Source organism: Callithrix jacchus, chromosome 1 (genome assembly GCF_049354715.1).
Source record: "Callithrix jacchus isolate 240 chromosome 1, calJac240_pri, whole genome shotgun sequence".
Taxonomy (NCBI): domain Eukaryota; kingdom Metazoa; phylum Chordata; class Mammalia; order Primates; family Cebidae; genus Callithrix; species Callithrix jacchus.
This window is the reverse complement of record NC_133502.1, coordinates 37,992,547-38,014,754: the sequence shown is the minus strand read 5'-3', so window position 1 is coordinate 38,014,754 and position 22,208 is coordinate 37,992,547. Positions and strand designations below refer to the sequence as shown.

Genomic DNA, 22,208 nt, shown 5'->3' with positions numbered 1-22,208 from the left:
AGCAAGGTACTCTAGCAATGCATATATATGTATTGTAGCCAAAACACCTGCAGGATATACATCTAAATATTAATAGAACTCAATGGCTTACCTTTGGAAGCTTGATAGGGGGCTCTTTGGATTCCTCTTCTTCATCACTATCTGATTCTCCACTCTGCACAGAGTTCTTAGATGCAGCTGCCAACGATATTTCCTTTTTCTGCCATTCCAGAACGCAATGACGTACATTACAGTAAATATTGAAAGCAGAAGGATTGCTATGTAGTTTGATATCTGGTATGATTACTGTATTCTCCAAGTTTTCAGACTGAAATATGAAATAGAATATTTCAATTTTACACTTTTTTCCATCATCAATTCCCATTTTAAATAAAAGTAAAGATCAGACTGGCTAACTGACTTGCAGAAGACACATTAAGTAAAAAAGAGAGACAGTCTAACACTGTGGACTCAACTTCTAGTCCCCTTTTCTATACCTTGATATTTTTTGAGTAACACAGCAATAACCAACCAATCTGACAAGCACTGAAATAGGATAAGTAAAAATCTTAGAAATATTCTTATATCCCCATGACAGGAATAGAGCCAACAAAGCTTAACTGCTAGAGTTCTGTATCAAAATAAATTCATTTGATGCCCTCCTAAGGGACATCATATATACTGTAGAATCTCAATGACCTACTACAAATGTTAGATTGCATTTTGAATGCTTTCAAAAGTAGATATAGAACTTTATGTAGAAATTAGGACTACCCCCAAAAAACTCATTAATTTTCATCAACTCATTTCATTCTCATTCAAATAACAGTAATGCCAAGTAAACTGTAGACTATGGACATATGCTTCCCTAAGCTCTCTCTCACCTATCAGTATTGATAAAGGCTAAGAATCATATGCTTGGTAATTTGTTAAGACTAAACAATTTCTCTTTTATGCCCATTATTTTATTCATCAAACAGCAACTACAATTTCACGATCAACATTTTCATTATAAAGGGCTGTTTTAAGATATTTTACAAATACAATTTCCAATAATTAGAGAATGTCCAGAAAGTATCTAAGATAAACAAAATGATACCTCAAATACTAAAAACACTTGGTCCCAAAATTCAAATCTTCTTCCATAAAGAATTGGAAAAGACAAAGCAAAACTAAACAAAATACTCTAGTTAAATAGAAATATAGCAAAGCTAAATTGGCATGATATATACTTATGAGTACATGCAGAAGAGATATTACAAATGTATCTCATCCAAATATTCAGAGATATTACAAATATTACCAATTCAAATCCAACAATATATTAAAAAGTAATACATTATGAACAACGGAAGTTTAACCCAAGGACGATGTTGGTACAACACTGGAAAAGCAATCACTGAAAAAAAATTTAGAAATTTAAGAGAAAAAATATAAGATACTGCAAACAAACACAGAAAAATCATTTGACAAAAATCTAGTATCAATTCATGATAGAAAAAAAAGTCTAAGTTAGGAATAGAAGGGAATTTCCTCAACTTGATAAAGGGTAGCTATAAAATAACTGCTGCTAATGTGATAATAGAGTAAATACTTTCCCTCTAAGATTGCCATCCAGGCAAATAGGTCTACTCTCAGCAACTCGGCAACAATGTACCGGATATCCTTTCCAGTGAAATAAGCCAAGGAAAAAAGGCAAGAAGTATTTTCTACAAAAGAAATGTTTTTACTTGTAAAAAACATGTACAGAATCTTAATGAATCTGCAAAAAAGCCAGCCGAAATAGTATGCAGATTTAACAAAATCACAGGATATAAGATTACTATACACAAATAAGTAGTATATCCATATACTAGGAATGAACAATTGAAAAATGTAATTTTTTAAATAACATCATTAAAGTCACAGACTGGGAGAAAATATCTGCAAACCACATATCCAACAAAGGATGAGTATTCAGAATATGTAAAAAAACTTCTAAAAAGTCAACAGTAAAAACAAACAAGGAATCCAATTAGCAAATGGGCAAAAGATAGGACTAAACACATCTGTGAAGATGCACAAAGGGCAAATAAGCACGTGAAAAGAATTTCACTTTTACACTGTTGGTGGGAGTGTAAATTAGTTCAACCATTGTGGAAGACAGTGTGGCAATTCCTCAAGGACCTGGAAAGAGAAATTCCATTTGACCCAGCAATCCCATTACTGAGTATATATCCAAAGGATTATAAATCATTCTATTATAAAGACACATGCACACGTATGTTCATTGTGGCACTGTTTACAATAGCAAACACCTAGAACCAACCCAAATGCCCATCAGTGATAGAATGGACAAGGAAATGTGGCATATATACACCATGGAATACTATGCAGCCATAAGAAATGATGAGTTTGTATCCTCTGTAGGGACATGGATGAATATGGAAACTAACATTCTCAGCAAACTGACAAAAGAACAGAAAATGAAACACTGCATGTTCTCACTCATAGGCAGGTGTTGAATAATGAGAACACATGGACACAGGGAGTGGGGCATCACACACTGGGGTCAGTTGTGGGGGACTAGGGCAGGGGCAGTGGTGGGTAGAGAGGCTGGGGAGGGATAACATAGGGAGAAATGCCAGATATCGGTTGCAGGGGGAAGGAGGCAGCAAGCCACATTGCCATGTGTGTGCCTATGCAGCAATCCTGCATGATCTGCCCATGTATCCCAGAATCTAATTAGATTTCTAATTTACAATTAGAGAAAAAAAAAACCATAAAATAAATCGAATGAAACTGCCAAATAGTTGAATGGGAATAAAACCAAATCAATCAAAAAAAAATGGAAAAAAAAGAAAAGAATTTCAACATCTTTGTTTTTTGTAAATTTGCATTTACGAAAATGCAAATTAAAATGAGATATAGTACACACCTATCAGAATGGCTAAAATAAATAGTGACAAAACCAAATGTTGATGAGGATGAGGAGAAACTGGGTCACTTATACATTGCTGATGGTCATGTAAAATGGTATAACCACTGTGGAAGAAAGTATAGCAATGTCTTACAAAACTAAACATATGCTTACCATATAACCCCTTGAACATTTACACCAGAGAAATAAAAACTTATGTTCACACAAAAACCAGTACATGAATGTTTGTAACAGCTTTCTTTTAAAATAGTCAAAGCTAGAAACAACCGAGATATCTTTCAATGGGTAAGTGGTTAAACAAACTGTGATACATCCATACCATGAAATGTTTACTCAGCAAGAACAAATAATATGCAACAATGTGTGTGAATCTCAAAGACATTTTGCCAAGTGGGGGAAAAAAGGGCAATCCTAAATGATTACATACTGCACAATTCCACTGAATAACATTGTTAAAATGGCAAAATTATAAATGCTAAGCAGATCAGTCATTGCCAGAAGCTAAGGAGAGGGTTAGGAACGAAGATACCTGTGGCTTAAAGGATATCACAGAGAATCCCTGTGACGGAATTGCTGTCTATCTAGACTGTGGTAAGAGTCACATGAACCTACACATGTGATAAAATTACATAGACTTAGGTGCACACAAACACATACACAGTGCATTCACACTGAAATCATCTTAAAACAAAATAAATTTTTAAAAATTAACTGCATTTACAATAACATCAAAAATATAACTGTAAATAATTATCTGTAATATTTGTAAATTTATAAGTAAAATATGTGTAATAAAATAATTGTAAATAAATACTTGTAATAATTATAATAAAATAAGTGTAAGGCCTACATACTGAAAACTGAAAAGTGTTGCTGGGTGAAATGTGAAGACTTAAATAAATGGAGATATATACCATGTTCATGGACTGGAAGATTCAGTATCATTAAAATGGCAATTCTTACCCCAAAAGCAAGCCACAGAACAGGAGAAATTTATTTGGAATGCAGATGTCTGACAAAAGACTTGCATTTAGAATATATGAGAAACTCTGTCAATTCAATAATAAGAAGACAAACAATTAAAAAATAAGGAGGCAAGATCTGAACAGATATTTCACATCAAAAAAATAAGAATGGCAAAAGGTACATGAAAAGATTTCACATCATTGATTACTAAAGAAAAGCAAGCTAAAACCACAATGGGAAACTCCCAGATTGACTAATATTTACAAAGCTGATACCATGTGTTTGCAAAGATGTGAAGTGACTAGATTGGTCATATACTACTGGTGGGACTACAGTCTGGAACAACCATGTTGGAAGAGTTTTTTGGTTTCTTAAAAAGCTAAACATACATTTACCATACCACCTCTGAGGAAAAGGTTAACAATGCAGACATGATTGCTTACTCCTTGTATTTCCCCAAGGAGACTACGATTGACCCTTGGCCAACCTTGGGGAAGGTAGATGTTTAGAGTTTTCTTTGTGGTAGTGATTGATGATTTTGTTATAAACACACAGAGCAATGGGCCATGCCTCCTGGCCTGTCACACTGCTCTGCATGTACAAAAACCAAGCTTTATGATGTGTACCTGAGTTTCATTTACCATGTCTGATTGCTTAACAGGATATGTCTATGTGACCTAACCCGAAAAATCTTGAATCCTAAGACTCATGTGAGCAGAAACAATATATACATTTCATTGTAGTTTACAGCCAGAGAGCAAGCATATCCTGTGTGCTCAGTCAAGGAAGAACTAGGAAGCCTAGGCCATAACTCCCTATACATCGCAAATACATCTTTTTCCTGCTGCTTGCTCTGTATCCTTTATTGTAATAAATCTTAGCCATGAGAATAAATTGCTTGTGAGACTTATGAGTCCTTCTGGCAAATCAAAGGAAAAACCACCTAACCATTCCAGTCCTTGGTAGTCACCCAAGAAAAATGAACACACACACACACACACACACACACACACACGTGTGTACATATATATATATGTACATAAAATCAGCATTATGCTGAGGGAAAGATACCAGATTTAAAAAAAAAAGAGTACTCACAAGATGATCACATTTATATGAAGGTTTAGAAAATAAAAGCTAATCTACAGTGACAAAAAATATATCTGTGGTTGTCTACAGCCAGGGTTAATAAGGAGGAATGGAATCAGCAAAGGATAAGAAAACCAGCCAGGCATGGTGGCTCACGCCTGTAATCGCAGGACATTGGGAGGCAGAGGTGAGTGGATCACCTGAGGTCAGGAGTTTGAGACCAGCCTGGCCAACACAGTGAAATCTCATCTCTACAAAAAATACAAAAATTAGCTGGACATGGTGGCTCGCACCAGGAGGCTGAGGCAGGAGAATTGCTTGAACCCAGGAGGCAGAGGCTGCAGTGAGCCGAGATCACATGCCACTGCACTCCAGCCCGGGCAGCAAAGTGAGACTCTGTCTCAAAAAAAAAAGAAAGGAAGAAACAAATTCCTGGAGATGATGGAAATGTTCTGAACTTTGACTGCAGTAGTACTTTCATGCATGAATGTTAACTCTCAAAACTCACTGAACTGCAAAATGTAAATCTCTATGTCAGGCTCAGCTACTCAGAAGCCTGATCTAAGATGGACACATTTGGGATTAGGATGTTGAGGAAGTTTTCTGAGTAATGAATTTTATTTCTCCTGTAAGAAAGTGACATCCTATGCTGGAGGGTAGAATTTATCAGAGGTTTGAGGAGCATGGCAAAGGTCTGAAATAATCACAGAAGAAAAGAGAACTATTTGACCAGAAAAAATGATAGTCTGGCTATGGTCTACTTGAGATTGATGATCATATGAATGTGTATTGTTATCAATTAAATCTTGTATCACTCTCTTTGGCAGCACATGGAACTCACCTTCAGGGAGGGACAAAACAGCTGGATTCATACAACCTTGAGTCTTGTCAGATTAATGCAACAAATATACAAGGGGGATACAGTAGATAAAAGCCTCCAAAAACATCTATACCCTAATTCCCCAGAACCCAGGTGAATGCTACCTTACCTGGCAAAAGGGACTCTGCATATGTGATTAAACTAAGGATTCTGAAATGTACACATTATGTGTATGGGCCAATGTAATCACAAGGGTCCTTACAAGTGAAAGAGGGAGGCTGGACAGTGAGAGAAGGAGATAAAACAACAGAAAATATCAGTGGTGATTGGTTGAGTTTTCTCATGCAGCATCACTGATAGTTTTCTTAGCAGCTTCTATTACAGAAACTGGAAAGGCAAAAAAAACAGATTCCCTCCAGAAGCCTCCAGAAGGAATACAGCCTTGCTGACACCTTGATTTTAGCTCAATGAGATCCATTTTGGACTTCAGATTTCCAGAACTGTAAGATAACTAGTGTTATTTTAAATCACCAAGTTTTAATTTGTTACAGATTAAGTAAGTTTCTCTAAAAAGAGTGACTGTGGTATGTAATCTGGGGAAAAAATGGAAATTAAATAAAAGAGATGACTGATGGATAAGGAGACTAAGAGGAGTAGATGACAGCCATACAGGATATAAAGTAGTACAGCTAAATGGTATTTTAAAAATAACTTTAAAAAAAAAAGAGAGTATATGAAAAATAATCTGGTAAAAGCAATACAGGTCAAGGAGACTAACAACACCATTTTACTACTTTATATGCTGGTCATGAGCATAAAAATGTCTCTTACTCATCTTTGTAGCCCAAACATCCAGCATAATGCCCACACATACTCAGCATGCAATTAATGTTTGAGGAATAAATGAATCAATTTATTTATATCATTGTTATTCCAAGCTACTCCTAAATAGAAGATATAAAATTGCTGAGGGCAAGAGGAAAAAAACTCAATTACTAAGGGCACAAAGGCAGTTGGAGACTTGTTATTCCAAGCTACTCCTAAATAGAAGATATAAAATTGCTGAGGGCAAGAAGAAAAAAACTCAATTACTAAGGGCACAAAGACAGTTGGAGACCGAATTGAAGATAACAAAGACTTGACTTCTCACCTCTTTCTGGATAACATATGCTACCACTTCAGGGAAATCATCAAAGAAACCTTAAAAAAACTTTAAAGAGGTCCCCAGTGCAGTGGCTCATGCCTGTAATCCCAGCACTTTGGGAGGCTGAGGTGGGCAGATCACTAGGTCAGGAGTTCGAGACTTGCCTGACCAATATGGTGAAACCTCTTCTCTGCTAAACATAGAAAAATTAGCTGCACGTGTAAACGCAGCTACTCAGGAGGCTGAGCCAAGAAAACCTCTTGAATCCAGAAGAGGGAGGCTGCAGGGAGCCAAGATTGCGCCACTGAGCTCCAGCCTGGCCAACAAAGCAAGACTCTGTCTCAAAACAAGACAAAACAAAACTTAAAAGATATTCAAGATTTCCATGCTCTGATTTGCACATAGCACCAAAAAGTTGGAAAGGGAGAGATGTTGGAAATCTGAATGATTTTATTTGTTAGAGGTTTTCTGTATATTAAGAATACACTCCACTTCCCTCCACTATCCCAGAAACAGAAGTAACGAGAAGAGATACAGTGAACAGATATTACTTTTCTGCTCACCCAGAAACACTTTCCTTAGGGTTACTACTCCTCTCCCATTCCATGTGGCCTACTCACCAGGGTGCTGACCTACTACCCATTTCAGAGTTAAAAATATAACTCAGTCTAACCAAAGTATCCCACTTACTTTGTGGCCAAAGTAAATGATGCAGGTAAACCAAAAATACTACCCAAGACTTTCTGCTATGACTAGTAGAAGAGATTGCCTCTTGCTCAGAGCAAATGGAGTTGGAGCTGCCAGCAGCCTCACCCCTCAGTCACATGTAATAAGTCCACACACAGAGGAAGGCAGAAACAAGAGCTGAAAATACGGGTTTGATATTATTATTACTATTATTATTATTTGAGATGGAGTCTTGCTCTTTCACCAGGGTGGAGTGCAGTGTGGCGATCTCGGCTCACTACAACCTCTGCCTCCCAGGTTCAAGCAATTCTCCTGCCTCAGCCTCCTGAGTAGCTGGGACTACAGCCATGTGCCACCACAACCAGCTATGTTTTGTATTTTTAGTAGAGATGGGCTTTCACCATGTTAGCTAGGATGGTCTCGCTCTCTCGACCTTATGATTCCCCCACCCCAGCCTCCCAAAGTGCTGGGATTACAGGCATGAGCCACTGTGCCCGGACGGTGATATTATTTAATCCCTGGATCCAGCTGTGTCTCAAGATAGAGCCACCAAAAAAATGCCATTCCCCAACCTTTCATTTTATTTTAGGTTTGCTACTTTGAAGTAGACTTCTCTCAGTTACAGCAGCAAGAACACTAACTTAAAAGTGTGGGAAACAACTGCCTCTATAGTTGCTATATAGGCCCAGTGAACCTGTTTCTTTAACTCAAAGTAAAGCTGCTCAGAAATCATAGTTACGACTCTTTTCTTCCTTCTGTCTAGATTTCCAATAGACTGTTATATAAAGTAGGCTCTGGTCACTGAAAATGTTTAATTAAAAAAAAGATGGATTTTATAGAGATCTCTGCATTAGGTGAAGAAAGATTCTTGGTTTCTAAGGTCTCAGTTAATTCAAATATTCCATATTGGCTTTTCTTTAGCACAGCTACCAACAGTCAAAAGAAGCTCAGAACAATATAGACACAGTGAGCTTCCCTAATCCCTGACAAGAAAGGCATATGAGGAACCCAAATCCAAGTCCCAATTCACAAGCTAATTTTACTCAAGTTTCTAGTACCTGTAGTCAGATTGAAAAAAGAAAACAGAAATGGGCATGTTCCCCCAGAGCACTGATCAAAGATAAATAATTTTCAACATCCAGACATTAACTTCCAGGCTACTGGTCAACAAACACCCAAAAATAGGCCAGGCGCAGTGGCTCATGCCTACAATCCCAGCACTTTGGGAGGCTGAGGCGAGAGGACTGCTTGAGCCCATGAGTTCAAGACCAGCCTGGGCAACACTGAGACCCTGTCTCCACCAAAAATTTAACAATTAGCTGGGTGTGGTGGCATGCACTTGTAGCCCCAGCTACTCAGGAGGTTGAGATGGAAGGATTACTTGAGCCCAGGAAACTACTGCCCTCCAGCCTGGGTGACAGAGCTGGACCCTATTTCAAAAAAGAAAAAAAAAAGGCAAGAAAGAAAGAAATACCCAATAGAAAAAAGAAACTAAAAGTGAAACCAAATTATAAAGGGTTTTTACACAATTACTTCAGCACATACAAACAAAATTATTTGTTAATTATACTTTTTTTTTAAAATCTTGGCATTTTTATTCAAATCACCATATGAAAAAGTCCCTTTCCTTATAAATTACCAGCAGCTTTACCTTGCTTCTTGCCTTCACTTTTGATTTGCTCTTCTGTTTTCTTTTCAACTTCTTCTTATTTAAAATTTTCTTATTCCTAAAAATTAAAAGAAAAATGGAAAAAAAATGAATGTTCATGTTAGGACATACAAAGCTATCAAAAATAGGTACTTCCAAAATAGACATTTGTATCTTTTTCTTGCAAAGTTTCTTTATACCTACACATATAAGATACTAACATATAAAGTAGCTATTGAGAAGATAACACAGGGCAGCTAAACAATATATATTAAATGATAATTAATAAAAACTTGAAGTCTGCAAAAACCTATATAAACGTAAAACATTAAAAAGGCATCAAATGAAGTATTTTATATTTTTTCCATAGTGGGAATGTCATTCATAAAAACAGAGAAGTAAGAAGGAAGAGTTAGTTTGCTGAAAAAAAGTAATGGGTTTGATTTTAAAGATGTTTGACTTCAAAATACCAAAATGTCAACAGACAAGAGTAACAAGCAGATGAAAATGTTATCCTTGACATTTTCTTCAGTTTCACTCTTGAAATCAAAATAATCATAAAATCTGGTCAATTATATCTCATAAACAGTTCTTGAATTTGTCCACACCCTCTTTACTGCTGCAATGTTAATAACACAGGTTACCACCACCTCATACCCAGACCACTGCAAAAGCTTAACTCATTTCTGCACATGCATACCCTTCAATCCATTCTTCACATAGGAACTAACTCAGCTTTTAAAGACATAAGCCTGAGTGGATAATTCTCCAACCTAAAACTCAGCATCTTCTCAATTCTCTTAAGATAAAGTCCAAACGCACCAACATAGTTTAAAAGATCCTCTTCCTGCCTCCTTTTGCATTCTTTTCCACCTTGTTCTTCATACTCCAGCCAGAAGGGTATTCTTTCAGTTGTCTGAACCTGTTAAGCTTCATCACAACTTTCACAAAGGTTTTCCCTCTGCTTGAAATTCTCTCCATCTTCTCCTGCTAACCACTACTTATCTTCAAGGTCCCAGCATAAGTGTCACTTAAGTGTAACTTCCCACACTGGATGAGTTTCCCTAATACACACTCTCAGTTCATCTTATATGTGTGTTTCATTGTGCAGCCAGTAACTGTAATCATGTATGGAACTGTTTAACGTATTGCTCTCTTGTCAAGCTATAAGCTCCAACAACAATGCAGAGGCCTTGTCTTTCATGTATGCTACTCTAGCCTCTGTCTAGAAAAGTTCCAAGGATATAGTACTCAGTAAGTAGTTTAAGAGAAAGCATAAGAGGAGAGAGGAAGGGGAGAAATGAGGAAGTTCAGAGCTACAGCTACATGCCTGACTCAGAGATTAAAATAAGCAGAGGCCTAAGGTATCTATATCTATGGTTTTGATACATGAGTGCATTTAAAGGATATCTAGCCAGAAAGGCCCACTAAGGAGTTATGCATGGGATTATTTTGCACAGATTTTAGTGCAAAGGAAGTCATGGAAACTATGTATGTAGATAAGATTTCCACAAGATAGTATGCCATAGAAGAGAAAAAGAAAGACTAACAGTGCCAAATGCTAAACATAAATACATACATCTGCTAATAGAATTTACTCAACTACCAGCATTGTGAGGGCATGAAGAATGTCTATTTCAACTGTGTACTTTCAGCACCTTCATCAAGGTGAAATATCATGGATGGTCAATAAATATCAGATGAACAAATAAATATATGAAACACAATAAGTATTCTTCATGGACTGTTTAGGAAAACTACTTTCCTTTATATTAAAGATTACCTGAGTGAAATGAGGTATTTGAGCAACAGGGATACATAACTAGCAAGAGGTTAGCCCCTTCTAAATAATTTATAAAAGCATCAAGATTTAGGCCAGGCATGGTGGCTCATGCCTGTAATCCCAGCACTTTGGGAGGCTGAGGCAGGCAGATCACGAGGTCAGAGGTTCGAGACCAGCCTGGCCAAAATAGTGAAACCCTGTCCCTACTAAAAAAAAAAAAAAAAAATTAGCCGGTGTGGCAGACGCCTGTAATCCCAGCCACTTGGGAGGCTGAGGCAAGGAGAATTGCTTGAACCTGGGAGGCGGAGGTTGCAGTGAGCCGAGATCCCACCACTGCTCTCCAGCCCGGGCAACAGTGCGAGACTCTGTTTAAAAAAAAAAAGGCACCAAGATTTATTCACAACCAATTTTCAGAGAAGTAGAATATATAAATCCAAATTCAGATAGATTTCCTAAAGACTAGCTATCATTGACTTAAATTTTTGTGTTTGTTTTATCTAATGGAACTTCTTTAAAGTTCAAATGATTTTACGTACATTCCTAAAATACTTCCTACTAGACATGATGACATTTAATCGGTTGTAACAATTCTAATGAATCTGAACCCATCAATTCTTAACTATAGACCATCCAAAGAACCAACTATTCCCAAATTAATTATAAATTACTTTTACTGTGTTTTTGCGTTGTTGTTAATTTGGCTTGTAGAGGTAGAGGTAGAGGTTTTCTAAAAGAGCCAGTAATAAGTTGAAAATTACATAAACAAAATCTGTATTCAACATTTGAAAATGAAAAAGTACCATTTGCTAGTAATATAACACACCATTATATCTTTATATTTGAGAATGAAGCACAAACCTTTCATGATATCTGAGGATGGAAATATGAAAGAGAAACTCTAAAAACCAGTCTTGCGCATTAACAATTTACCTTGGAATTTCTGATTATTTAGGGCTTTAAATCCTAAATCAATCAAAGCTTAATGAAGAATGTCTGGAATTGGTCCTGTAAGACTTTTAGTCTTCTCACAAAAATAATATCCGTGAGATTTGAAAAAATTATGGCTGATGATAAAAGGGAAAGGCTATTAACATGCCTTAAATATTTATTTTAAAACATTTACTTAAAAAATTCCAAAAATATTTTCTTAAGAGCAATGCTGTTTAAGAAAAACCAAATACTTCTACAATATAAGAACAAATGAATTTTGCAAATTGTTCAGTGATAGAGATGAAAGTTTCCCTATCAGCTTATTACCAAGTATACTTTATACCAAAAATGTAGTCATAATTTTAAAATCTCTTTAATTCAAATCTGCGTCTTCATTTGCAAAATAAAAGAGATGAAGGAGATCGACGTTCCTTCTAAATCCTTTAAAATGCTACAATTTTAATAAATCCAAAGTTACAGAACTTCTGAAATAAAATGGTTTTAATCTTTTGCTTAATTTTGCTTAGTAATAAGAAATAAAAAATTCCTGACCTGTGATCTAAAGCAGGAATAGGGGAATTTTTTTTTTTTTTTTTGCAAATGGCCATACAGCAAATATTTTACACTTTGTGAGCCACAAGATCTTTGTCACAACTCCTCAACGGTTACAGCATGAAAGCTGCCATCGGCAGTGCAGCACATAAAGAGAGGAGTGTACATATAATACAATTAAACTTTCAAATTTCACATAATTTTCATGTATCTCAAAATATTTGCTTCCTTTTTCTTTTCAACCTTTTAAAAATGTAACCATTTTTAGCTCACAGACTGCATAAAAGCAAGAATTGGGCCTCACTGGTCTGTGGGCCATTGTTTACTCACCCAGATCTGGGACATATTTTGATAAACAGGCTCATATCAGAAAGGAAAAAAAATACTGTAGAGCTATGAGTATGCAACACAGATAAAATTATTCAAAACATCACTATGCTTACAAAAATAAGCACTCCTAAAATTATCTGCCTTTTCTTTTAATGAAGATAAACTTCTGACTTCCACTTCCCTAAAGTAAGTGATTAGATAGGAGGCAGGCTAATGCACTTGCTTCAAAGACTAGACTAACCAACAAAGGAAAGCTGTGGAAGCAATGAGGACTAAAAGAATGAAAAATGCAGAGGTGCAAGAGCACTTCCGAGGCAGCTAAACCACTGGCTTGTTCTTCCATGGGGGTAACTGCAGAGCTTGGGCATGAGTAAGGACTGAGCTTGGCTTAAGCAGAGCAAGTGTAATAAAGCAAATAAGAGACAAGTAGTGTTTTAGATGTTTGCAGGGACTGAAATGACAGATTGGAATCTAGAGACAGACAGCTTCCCCAGTGCTATTTCTCCTCTGAGATGGAACACTGAAGGATGATAGAGAGGCTAGGTCAAGGCTGGGCACAGGCCCACGCCTGTAATCCCAGGACTTTGGGAAGCTGAGGCAGGCGGATTACTTGAGGTCAGGAGTTTGAGACCAGCCTGGCCAACATGGTGAAACCCCATCTCTACTAAAAATGCAAAAAATTAGCTGGGTGTGATGGCACACACCTGTAATCCCAGCAACTCGGGAAGTGGAGGCAGGAGAATCACTTGAACCTGGAAGCAGAGGTGGTGGTGAGCTGAGATCATGCCATTGCACTCCAACCTGGGCTACAGAGCATGATTCCATCTCAAAAAAAAAAAAAAAAAAAAAAAAAACAGAGAGAGGCTGGGTCAAAAGGGAAGAGAAAACTTCCTATAGTCTCTAGTGGTAAGAAGAGAGAATCCTAGTGGTGGGGTGGGGGTCTATGTAATCCCTCACTGCATGGAGATAATCAACTCCTCACTCTATCTGTCTCACACAGCAAAGAGCAAACCTCTCTGGGAGAAAACACATCAACTGAAGGAAAATCATGTTCATTCAGACACAATGTTAGTCTAGTTTAGGGACACTAAGTAAATATATTAAGAGATATCCAAAGAAGCAAAATATGTGGCACATATTTATCAAGAGAAAACCAGAAAATCAGTCAGACTCACAGAAAAATCAGATATTAAAGTTAGGAGGCAAATACCCAAGATGCAGAGATTAACAAAATGTATAAAATGATGCAATTGGCAATTTTCAACATAATCTATAAAAAAAGAACCAAGTGGACATTCTGAAATTAAAAAATAAACGTCTGAAATTAAGAACTTGCCATATGTTTTTGTTTTTTTTTTTAAGACAGAGTCTCACTCTGTTGCCCAGACTGGAGTGCAGTGGTGCAATCTTGGCTCACTGCAACCTCCGCCTCCTGGGTTCAAGTGATTCTCCTGCCTAAGCCTTCCAAGCAGCTGGGACTATAAGCACACATCACCATGCTCAGCTAATTTTTGTATTTTTAGTAGAGATGGAGTTATACCATGTTGGCCAGGATGATCTCAATCTCTTGATCTCGTGATCTGCCAGCCTCAGCCTCCCAAAGTGCTGGGATTACAGGCGTGAACCACCATGCCCAGCCAAGAATTTGTCATATGATTTTAAGAGCTGAGTAAGACACAGGAAAACAGGTTTCACAGACTTGCAGACAGGCCAAAAAATAAAAATAAAAACAAAAATAACAGAATTCAATCCCAGAGAAACAAAACAGAGAATGAGACATGTGGGACACAGTCAAATGGTCTCATATTCATATAATTGGAATCCCAGAAAGAAAGAAAAAAGAATGGAACAAAAGCAATATATGATTACTGACAATTTCCCAAAAGTGAAGAAAGAAATCAACTGAGAGATTCAAGAAACTCAGGGAATCTTAAGCAGGAATGCAAAGAAAAGCATACCTAGGCACAGCATGGTCACACTGCTAAAAGCAAAGCATAAAAGAGAAAATCTGTAAAGCAGCCAGAGAAGAGACACACTTAAAGGAACGATAAAATTGATAGTTTACATTCTTTGTGTAGAAAAGTGCTAGGGGGTACTGAGGGGAGGTAGTGATGTGGAGGGGTGGGGGTTAGAAGTTGAAGAAAGCAACCTGGAATCATATAACCATGAAAAGCATCCTTTAAGAATGAAGACAAAAATAAAGATGTTTTTAGATCCATGAGAGCTGACATAATTCACATAAAGGATTCTAAAAGTATCTTCTAAAAATGAAGACAAAAATAAAGATGTTTTTAGATCCATGAAAGCTAACATAATTCACTGTCAAGATACCAATATTACAAGAAATACTGAAGGAAAGTCTTCCTTTAATAACTGTAACATCATAATTTTAAACAAAAGGATACATGCTAAAAGGATAGAAAAAGATATATCTCAAACACACTCTCCAGTCTCCAAAAAAAAGTTGCCGTGGCTATTTTAATATTTGACAAAGTAATTTTAAAGGTAACAGTATTACAAGAAATGAGAAGAGCATTTCTAAATTGAAAAAGGATCAAATCATTAGGAAATCATAACAATCCTGAATTGGAATGTAACTAGTAACACAGCTTCAAAATATATAAAGCAGAATTGACTAAAGTAAAATAAGAAAACAGAAATCCACAACTGAAAGAGTAGGTTTTTAACTTCTCTGTAACTGACAGAACAAGTAAAGACCAAAAACAGCAGTGAAACAGAAAAATTTTAAATCATGATTAATCAACCTGACCTAATAGACATACATACAAAACCATATCCAACAACAGCAGAATGCATATTTTTTTCAAACGCACATAGAACATTTACCAGAATAGATAATATGCCGGACCACAGACTGAGTCTCAACAAATTTCCAAGGACTGAGTCATAAGGTAATTCTTTGGTCATGGAAAAATTAAACCAGGAAAAAAAAAAACTAAAAAATTCCCAAATGTTTGGCAATCAAAAAAACAAGACTTCTAAATAACTTATGGGTCAAAGAACTAGTCACAATAAAAATTAAAAAATATTTTCCATAAAATGAAAATGCAATATGACATAACAAAACTAGCAGACTGCCACTAAAGCAGTACTTCAACAAAATGCATAGCTTTTTCTATAAACATAAATGCATACATTGAAAAAATGAAACTCTGAAAGTAAATTATCTAGATTTACAACTCAAGATGCTAGAAAGAAAACTGCAAATTAAATGCAAAATATGTAGAAGGGCAATAAAAATAAGAGTAGATACCAATGAGAAAGCAGACATTAAATAGAGATTATCAAGGAGCCAAAACTTGGTTCTCTCAAAAGATTAGTATACGTAACAAAAAGACAAAAAATAAATGCTATTGAAGATGTGGAGAAAGTGGAACTCATACACTGTTGATGGGAATATAAATTAGTACAACCACTATGAAAAATAGAAGGGAGGTTCCTGAAAAAACTAAAAACAGAACTACCATATGATCCAGCAATTTCACTACTGGGTATATAGCCAAAGGAAAAAAATCCATATGCTGAAAAGATATCTGCACTCCCATGTTCACTGCTACACTATTGACAATAGCCAAGATATGAGATCAACTTAAGTTTCCATGAGCAGATGAATGGATAAAGAAAATGTGATATATATACACAATGAAATACTATTTAGTGATTAAAAAAAGTAAAATTCTGTCATTTGCAGCAACATGGATGAGCTTAAAGGACATTATCTTAAGTTAAATGAGCCAGACAAAGAAATTCGAATATGGCATGTTTTTACTCATATGCGGAAGCTAAAAAAGTTGATCTCATAAAAGTATAGAAGAATTGGAAAGTAGCCAGAGGTCAGCTAATGGATGCAAAATCAGAGCTAGAAAGTAGGAGTAAGTTCTTGTGTTATATAGCACCACAGGGTGACTATCGTAAACAACAATATATTATACAACCTCAAACAGCTGGAAAACAGGATTTCGAATGTTTTCAACGCAAAGAAATGATAAAATAATCAATGTTTGAGGTGATAAATATGCTAACTGTCCTGATTTGATCATTACACTTTGTAAACATGTATCAAAATATCATACTATACACCATGAATAGGTACAATTATTTGTGAATTAAACATATAACAACTATTTTTAAATAAAATGAAATAAATATAATAAACCTAGAGCAAAAATTATCAGAAAAAAGTAAAAGCACAAATTATCAATATGAGAAATAAGAAAGGAGGTATCACTACAAATGATGCCCATAAATTTGACAAATAAAATGGATAAATTCCTTGAAAAAATATAACTTATCCACATTGAACAAGGGAAAAAATATAATATATGAATAGTCTGCTATATATTTAAAAAAAAAAAAAGGATCCCTAATCAAAACCTATCCACAAAGAAAACTCTAGGTTCAGATGGCTTTGCTGGTGAATTCTTCCAAATACTTTAAAAATTCACTGGTAGGTTCTTTCCAACATTATCAATCTCAGACTAACTCTTTCAGATAATACAAAAAGAAGAAACATTTTCCAATTCATTTTATAAGACAGGCATAACTCTGATATCAAAATTTGAAAAAAAAAATTTCAAAATACAAAAATTTCAGACCAGTATTTCCTACGAACACAGAAGCAAAATACTACACAGCCAAAAAGCAGAAACAACCCAAATGCTCACCAACTAATGAACATATAAAGTTTGTTTCTTCCAAATAAGAGAACACTGTTTACCCATGAAAAAAAATGAAGTACTGACTCATGCTACAACATGGATGAACATGCTAAGTGAAAGAAACAATGGCAACAGAAGGTAACAAATTGTGTAAGTCCATTTAGATGTAATGTCTAGTTAGGCAAATTCATAAAAACAGGAAGTAGTAGTTGCCAGAAACTGACAGAAAGGAGAAAAGAAAGTGATTGCTAATAGCTTTGGGATTTATGGAGTGACAAAATGTTCTAGCTGTATAATACTGAAAACTATTAAGTTGTATACTTTAAAAGGGTGAATTTGTGGTATGTGAATTACCTCTTTTATTTAAAAAAAAAAAAACAGCCATTTACCTAAAAATAATTTCTATGTCTAACAATATATAGAAAGGATAACTACACAATCAACATAATTCAATAACAGAAGAAAACATATGATCCACTTCAATAGAAACAGAAAAAATATTTTTAAAACTCAACAACCATTAGTGATAAAACTCCCTGGTGAACTAGGAAAAGATTTTATTTAATGCAATGAAGATTATATACAAAAAAAAACCCTACTTTAAACAGTGTATTCAAATATAATGAATGTTGAAAAATTAAATATTTCCACTAAGTATGGGGGAAAATGCAAGGATTTATACGATCACTATTTCTATTAACACTATATTTGAGGTTAATAAGTGATGCAAATGAAATAAAAGTCACAATGGTTGAAAATTAAAAGTAAAGCATTTTTTATTTGTACATAATTACATTTATAGAAAATACAAAATAATCCACAAATAAAGAATTAACAAGTGAATTATCAAGGTCACTGGATACTAGACCAATTTTTAAAAATCAATCTATGAAGCACCTTATGTAAACTCAAGCTTTTCTATAGAAGCCTGACTTACTCTCCTGTGTAATTAACATAATGATACTCTCATCATGTTCAAGCATCAATGAATGAATTAGGGAGGAATAGTTATCTCATTACTAAGTAGAAAACTTTTATTTACTTAACCTAGACTGCTAATTAGTAATAAGAAAGAGATTTTAAGAATTCAACTTGATTGAGGGGAGAAATGCGAATAAATTTCTTATGTAGCTTCAGTCTCTTGATCTTATTTGGAAGTCTTCACATAGTGGGAGGGCTATAAATAAAGATACCTTAGCAATAGTCAGATCAGCTTAAGGAAAAAAAAAAAGAGGGTAGGGGAATATGGAAGGGAACATGAGTGAGCAGAGAATGACAATCTATTCATCCCAGGCCTCGGAGAACCACAAGAGAAAGGAGAGTGAGCAATTAATTAGGTACACAGAGATACAAGGCACCCTGAGTGAGAACAGAAGAACTAGGCAACAGAAAGACACCCAAATAGACTTCAGATGATGGGATGCTTGGAAAGACTCTAACAAGAATATGTTTATCAAATTTAAAGAAAAGACTCTCCCTAAAATATCTGCAAGAAATGGGGAATAACCAAGCATATTTGAAAAAAAATCAAACTAGACTAAGAATACAGAATTTAGAGCCAAATGACTTGGGTCCAAATGCAGGCTCTGTCATTTACTAGCACTGTGATCTTGGCAAAGTTACTTTAACCTCTCTGTGCCTCAGTTCTCTCATTTATACAATAGGTTAAAAACAGTACCTCTCCCATTGGATGATGACATATTTAGAATTATGTCTGGTATTTAGTAAGTACTAAACATATTTTTATTATTATTCCCATGCCAATTTCAAATGTCTACATTGGTTTGGGTTTCCCCAGAAGTAGACCTCAATTCAAGAATTCAAGTGCAGCAGTTATTTTGAGAGGTGATCCCAGGAAAATCATCAGTAGGGAAAATCAAAAAGTGAAACAGGGAAGAGAAGGAAGTCAAGAAAGGACATATTATGAAGCCAGTTACCCTGATGGGCAACTAGAACTTGATCCAGTGGAGAACTCATATACAGCAGAAAACGTGGCTCAGCTATCCTAAAGGCAGGTGAGACAAAGGTATTTATCTACCAACTCCCCATCCACCACTGGTGGAAAATTTTTCTGAAGGCATCAACTGTCTCTTGTGTGGGGGTTGCCCTGCACACAGATCAAGCGTGCTTCTTTTCAGGCAGATAGTCATAGATGTTTGCAGAAGACAGTATGTGAATGGATGCCAAAGCGATATGGCTAAGAAACTAAGAAAATCTGCTACAGGTATCTAATCCAAAAGATAAATTAATTGTCTCCTTCCTTAAGCTAATGCTTTCTGACTTTGCCTTTAAACACCAATTTCTAAATACCCCCATGTCAATCCTCACTTTCCCACTGAAATATGACTTCTCCCTGCCTCCTGGAAAAAGGAGGTGGAGTGGGTGAGTGTTGGTTCATTATAATTTCTTATTGCCAACCTCAAGAACCCATCTCAGACTTCAGTTTCACTGGCCTACAGAAGAAGAGGCAGTTTGTGAGTGGCAGTAAGTTCATGAGGACTGAATATACTGAAAATGTATCTGAGCAGGACTGAGAGAATCCTAGTAGCAGACTTTTCAAAATACAGACTAGAGCTTAAGGAAAGAGGTTTTACCTACAAACCACAGACCAGGAAGTCAAATGCATATCTGAAATCATAAGCCTGAGAGAACCAAAGAAGAAAATTCAGAGAGAAGAAAATCAAGAATGGGCTCTTGAGAAACTAGCTCTTCCTCCCTTTCTATCTAGATGAAAACCATCCTTTTCTTGGGGCTGCGCTACTGTCAAATGAGTGCATAGTGAGGGCTGTACTGCTAACGCCTAAACAACACCCACATCAACTAGAGCTTTGCTTTACCTTGGTGCAAGTTTTAGAAAAATAAAAACCCATTTTTCCGAGGTAAGAAAAAAAAAAAGAAAGTCATTATTATATTTGTCCTTGAGATCTAGTCACCTGCTAAATATATCATTAAATCCACCTGTTCCATATATTCCCATTGCCTTTTCTTAGCATTTATTTTACAGAACTACTGCAATGGCCTCTTTAAAGGTAGCCCTGCTTTGGGGATCTGCTCCTCTTCATTCACCCTCTATAATGCTATTATAGATTATCTTTATAAATTGGAAGTTTAACTCTACCATTACATTGCTTGAAAGCCTATGATTGGCCAGGTGCAGTGGCTCACGCCTGTAATCCCAGCACTTTGGGAGGTCAAGGCAGGCAGATCATGAGGTCAGGAGATCCAGACCATCCTGGCCAACGTGGTGAAACCCCGTCTCTACTAAGAATACAAAAAGTAGATGGGCATGGTAGAGAGTGTGCCTGTGGTCCCAGCTGTTTGGGAGGCTGAGGCAGGAGAATTGCTTTAACCTGGGAGGCGGAGGTTACAGTGAGCCGAGGTCATGCCACTGCACTCCAGCCTGGTGACAGACTGAGACTGTGTCTCAAAACAAACAAACAAATTAAAAAAAAAAAACCTATAATTGTTCCATACTATTTTCAAATAAAGCAATACACCAAAAATAATAACCTAGTCCTAACATACCTTTCTAGTCACATCTCCTACCCCCTCATTCTCATCTACTTCGTCCCCTACATTTTAGTTATTTCCAAGATTTCTGTTCTGAACTTCCTTGACTTTTATCCCTGAATTCATGATGTAGCTCCAGCAACTATTATCACCTACTCAGGGACAGCAAACTACAGTCTACCTGCCAAATACAGCTTCCTACCTATCTTTGTAAATAAAGTTTATAGGAACACAGCCATGCTTATCCATTTATATATTGTCTGTGGTTGCTTTCAAACTAAAGAACTAAAGAGCTGAGTAGTTGCAACAGAGACTCTACAGCCCATAAAGTCTAAATTATTTACTATCTGGTCAAATAAACATGTCATATATATGATCACAGACATATATGATATCAAAGAATATCATATATGTATAACTGGATTCCCAGAAGGAAATAAGAAATTGGGTCAGAAATAGTATTTGAGAAAATAAAGACCAAAATTTGCAAGTTAAATAAAAATTAACATCACACAGATCTAAGAACCTCAATGAATACCAAGCAGGACACACACACACACACACACACGCACACACATGTGCGCGCTTAGGTATGATACAGTCAAACTGCTAAAAATCAAAGAGAAAAAGGAAAATCTTTTTTAAAAGCCAGATAAGAGAGTTCTGGTTCCAGTACATTGGCATAAACCCAAAAACAGCCTATCTTCCCCACTGTTTACAATCACTTTGGGCAAAATTTTTAAAATGACAAAAAAGTACTTCTGGACTCTGAAAAACAAATAAAAGCAAAATCTGGAGGGGAGTCAAAACTTGGAAAAGTGATCCACAGAAAAGTAAATTTCCCAGTTTGGTTGTTTTTCTCCTTTCACTAACAGCTTTGCCTGAAGGCCAGGAAGCGATCACTGCATTACAGGGCCACAACCCAGAAGTGAAAACTCCAAGTTAAAACTCTGTCTTTCTGGCCAGAGGAACTGAGAAAAGAAATTCATATGATAGAAAATGTACAGGAAGTCCTGAAAAAGAGAAAGATACAGAAAGGGATCCACTAAACAACAAAAAACACAACATTCTCCAGAGAATTGTAATAAACCCCAGTTTACAAAATATAGCATTAACCATATCCAAGATATAATCCAAAATTCTCACAATGCAAAACACAAGAAAAATGTGA

General features: G+C 36.0%; 1 protein-coding gene and 1 non-coding gene across 51 annotated transcripts in view; one reads left to right on the top strand and one right to left on the bottom strand.

Moving 5' to 3' along the window:
- The window catches only part of MYCBP2 (MYC binding protein 2), a 286,856-nt gene that overhangs the window by 249,135 nt on the left and 15,513 nt on the right, over window positions 1-22,208 (bottom strand). For all 50 annotated transcript variants that reach the window (XM_054252281.2, XM_054252282.2, XM_054252292.2 and 47 more), the window contains exons 2-3: window positions 9,257-9,332; window positions 92-307 (exon numbers count right to left, since the gene is read on the bottom strand). In XM_054252281.2, the coding sequence (XP_054108256.1) occupies window positions 92-307; window positions 9,257-9,332 (292 nt within the window). The remainder of the gene's footprint in view (window positions 1-91; window positions 308-9,256; window positions 9,333-22,208) is intronic.
- LOC118148457 (U4atac minor spliceosomal RNA) lies at window positions 20,262-20,385 on the top strand. Its single transcript, XR_004735272.1, has one exon. It is a non-coding gene; the product is annotated as a U4atac minor spliceosomal RNA (small nuclear RNA).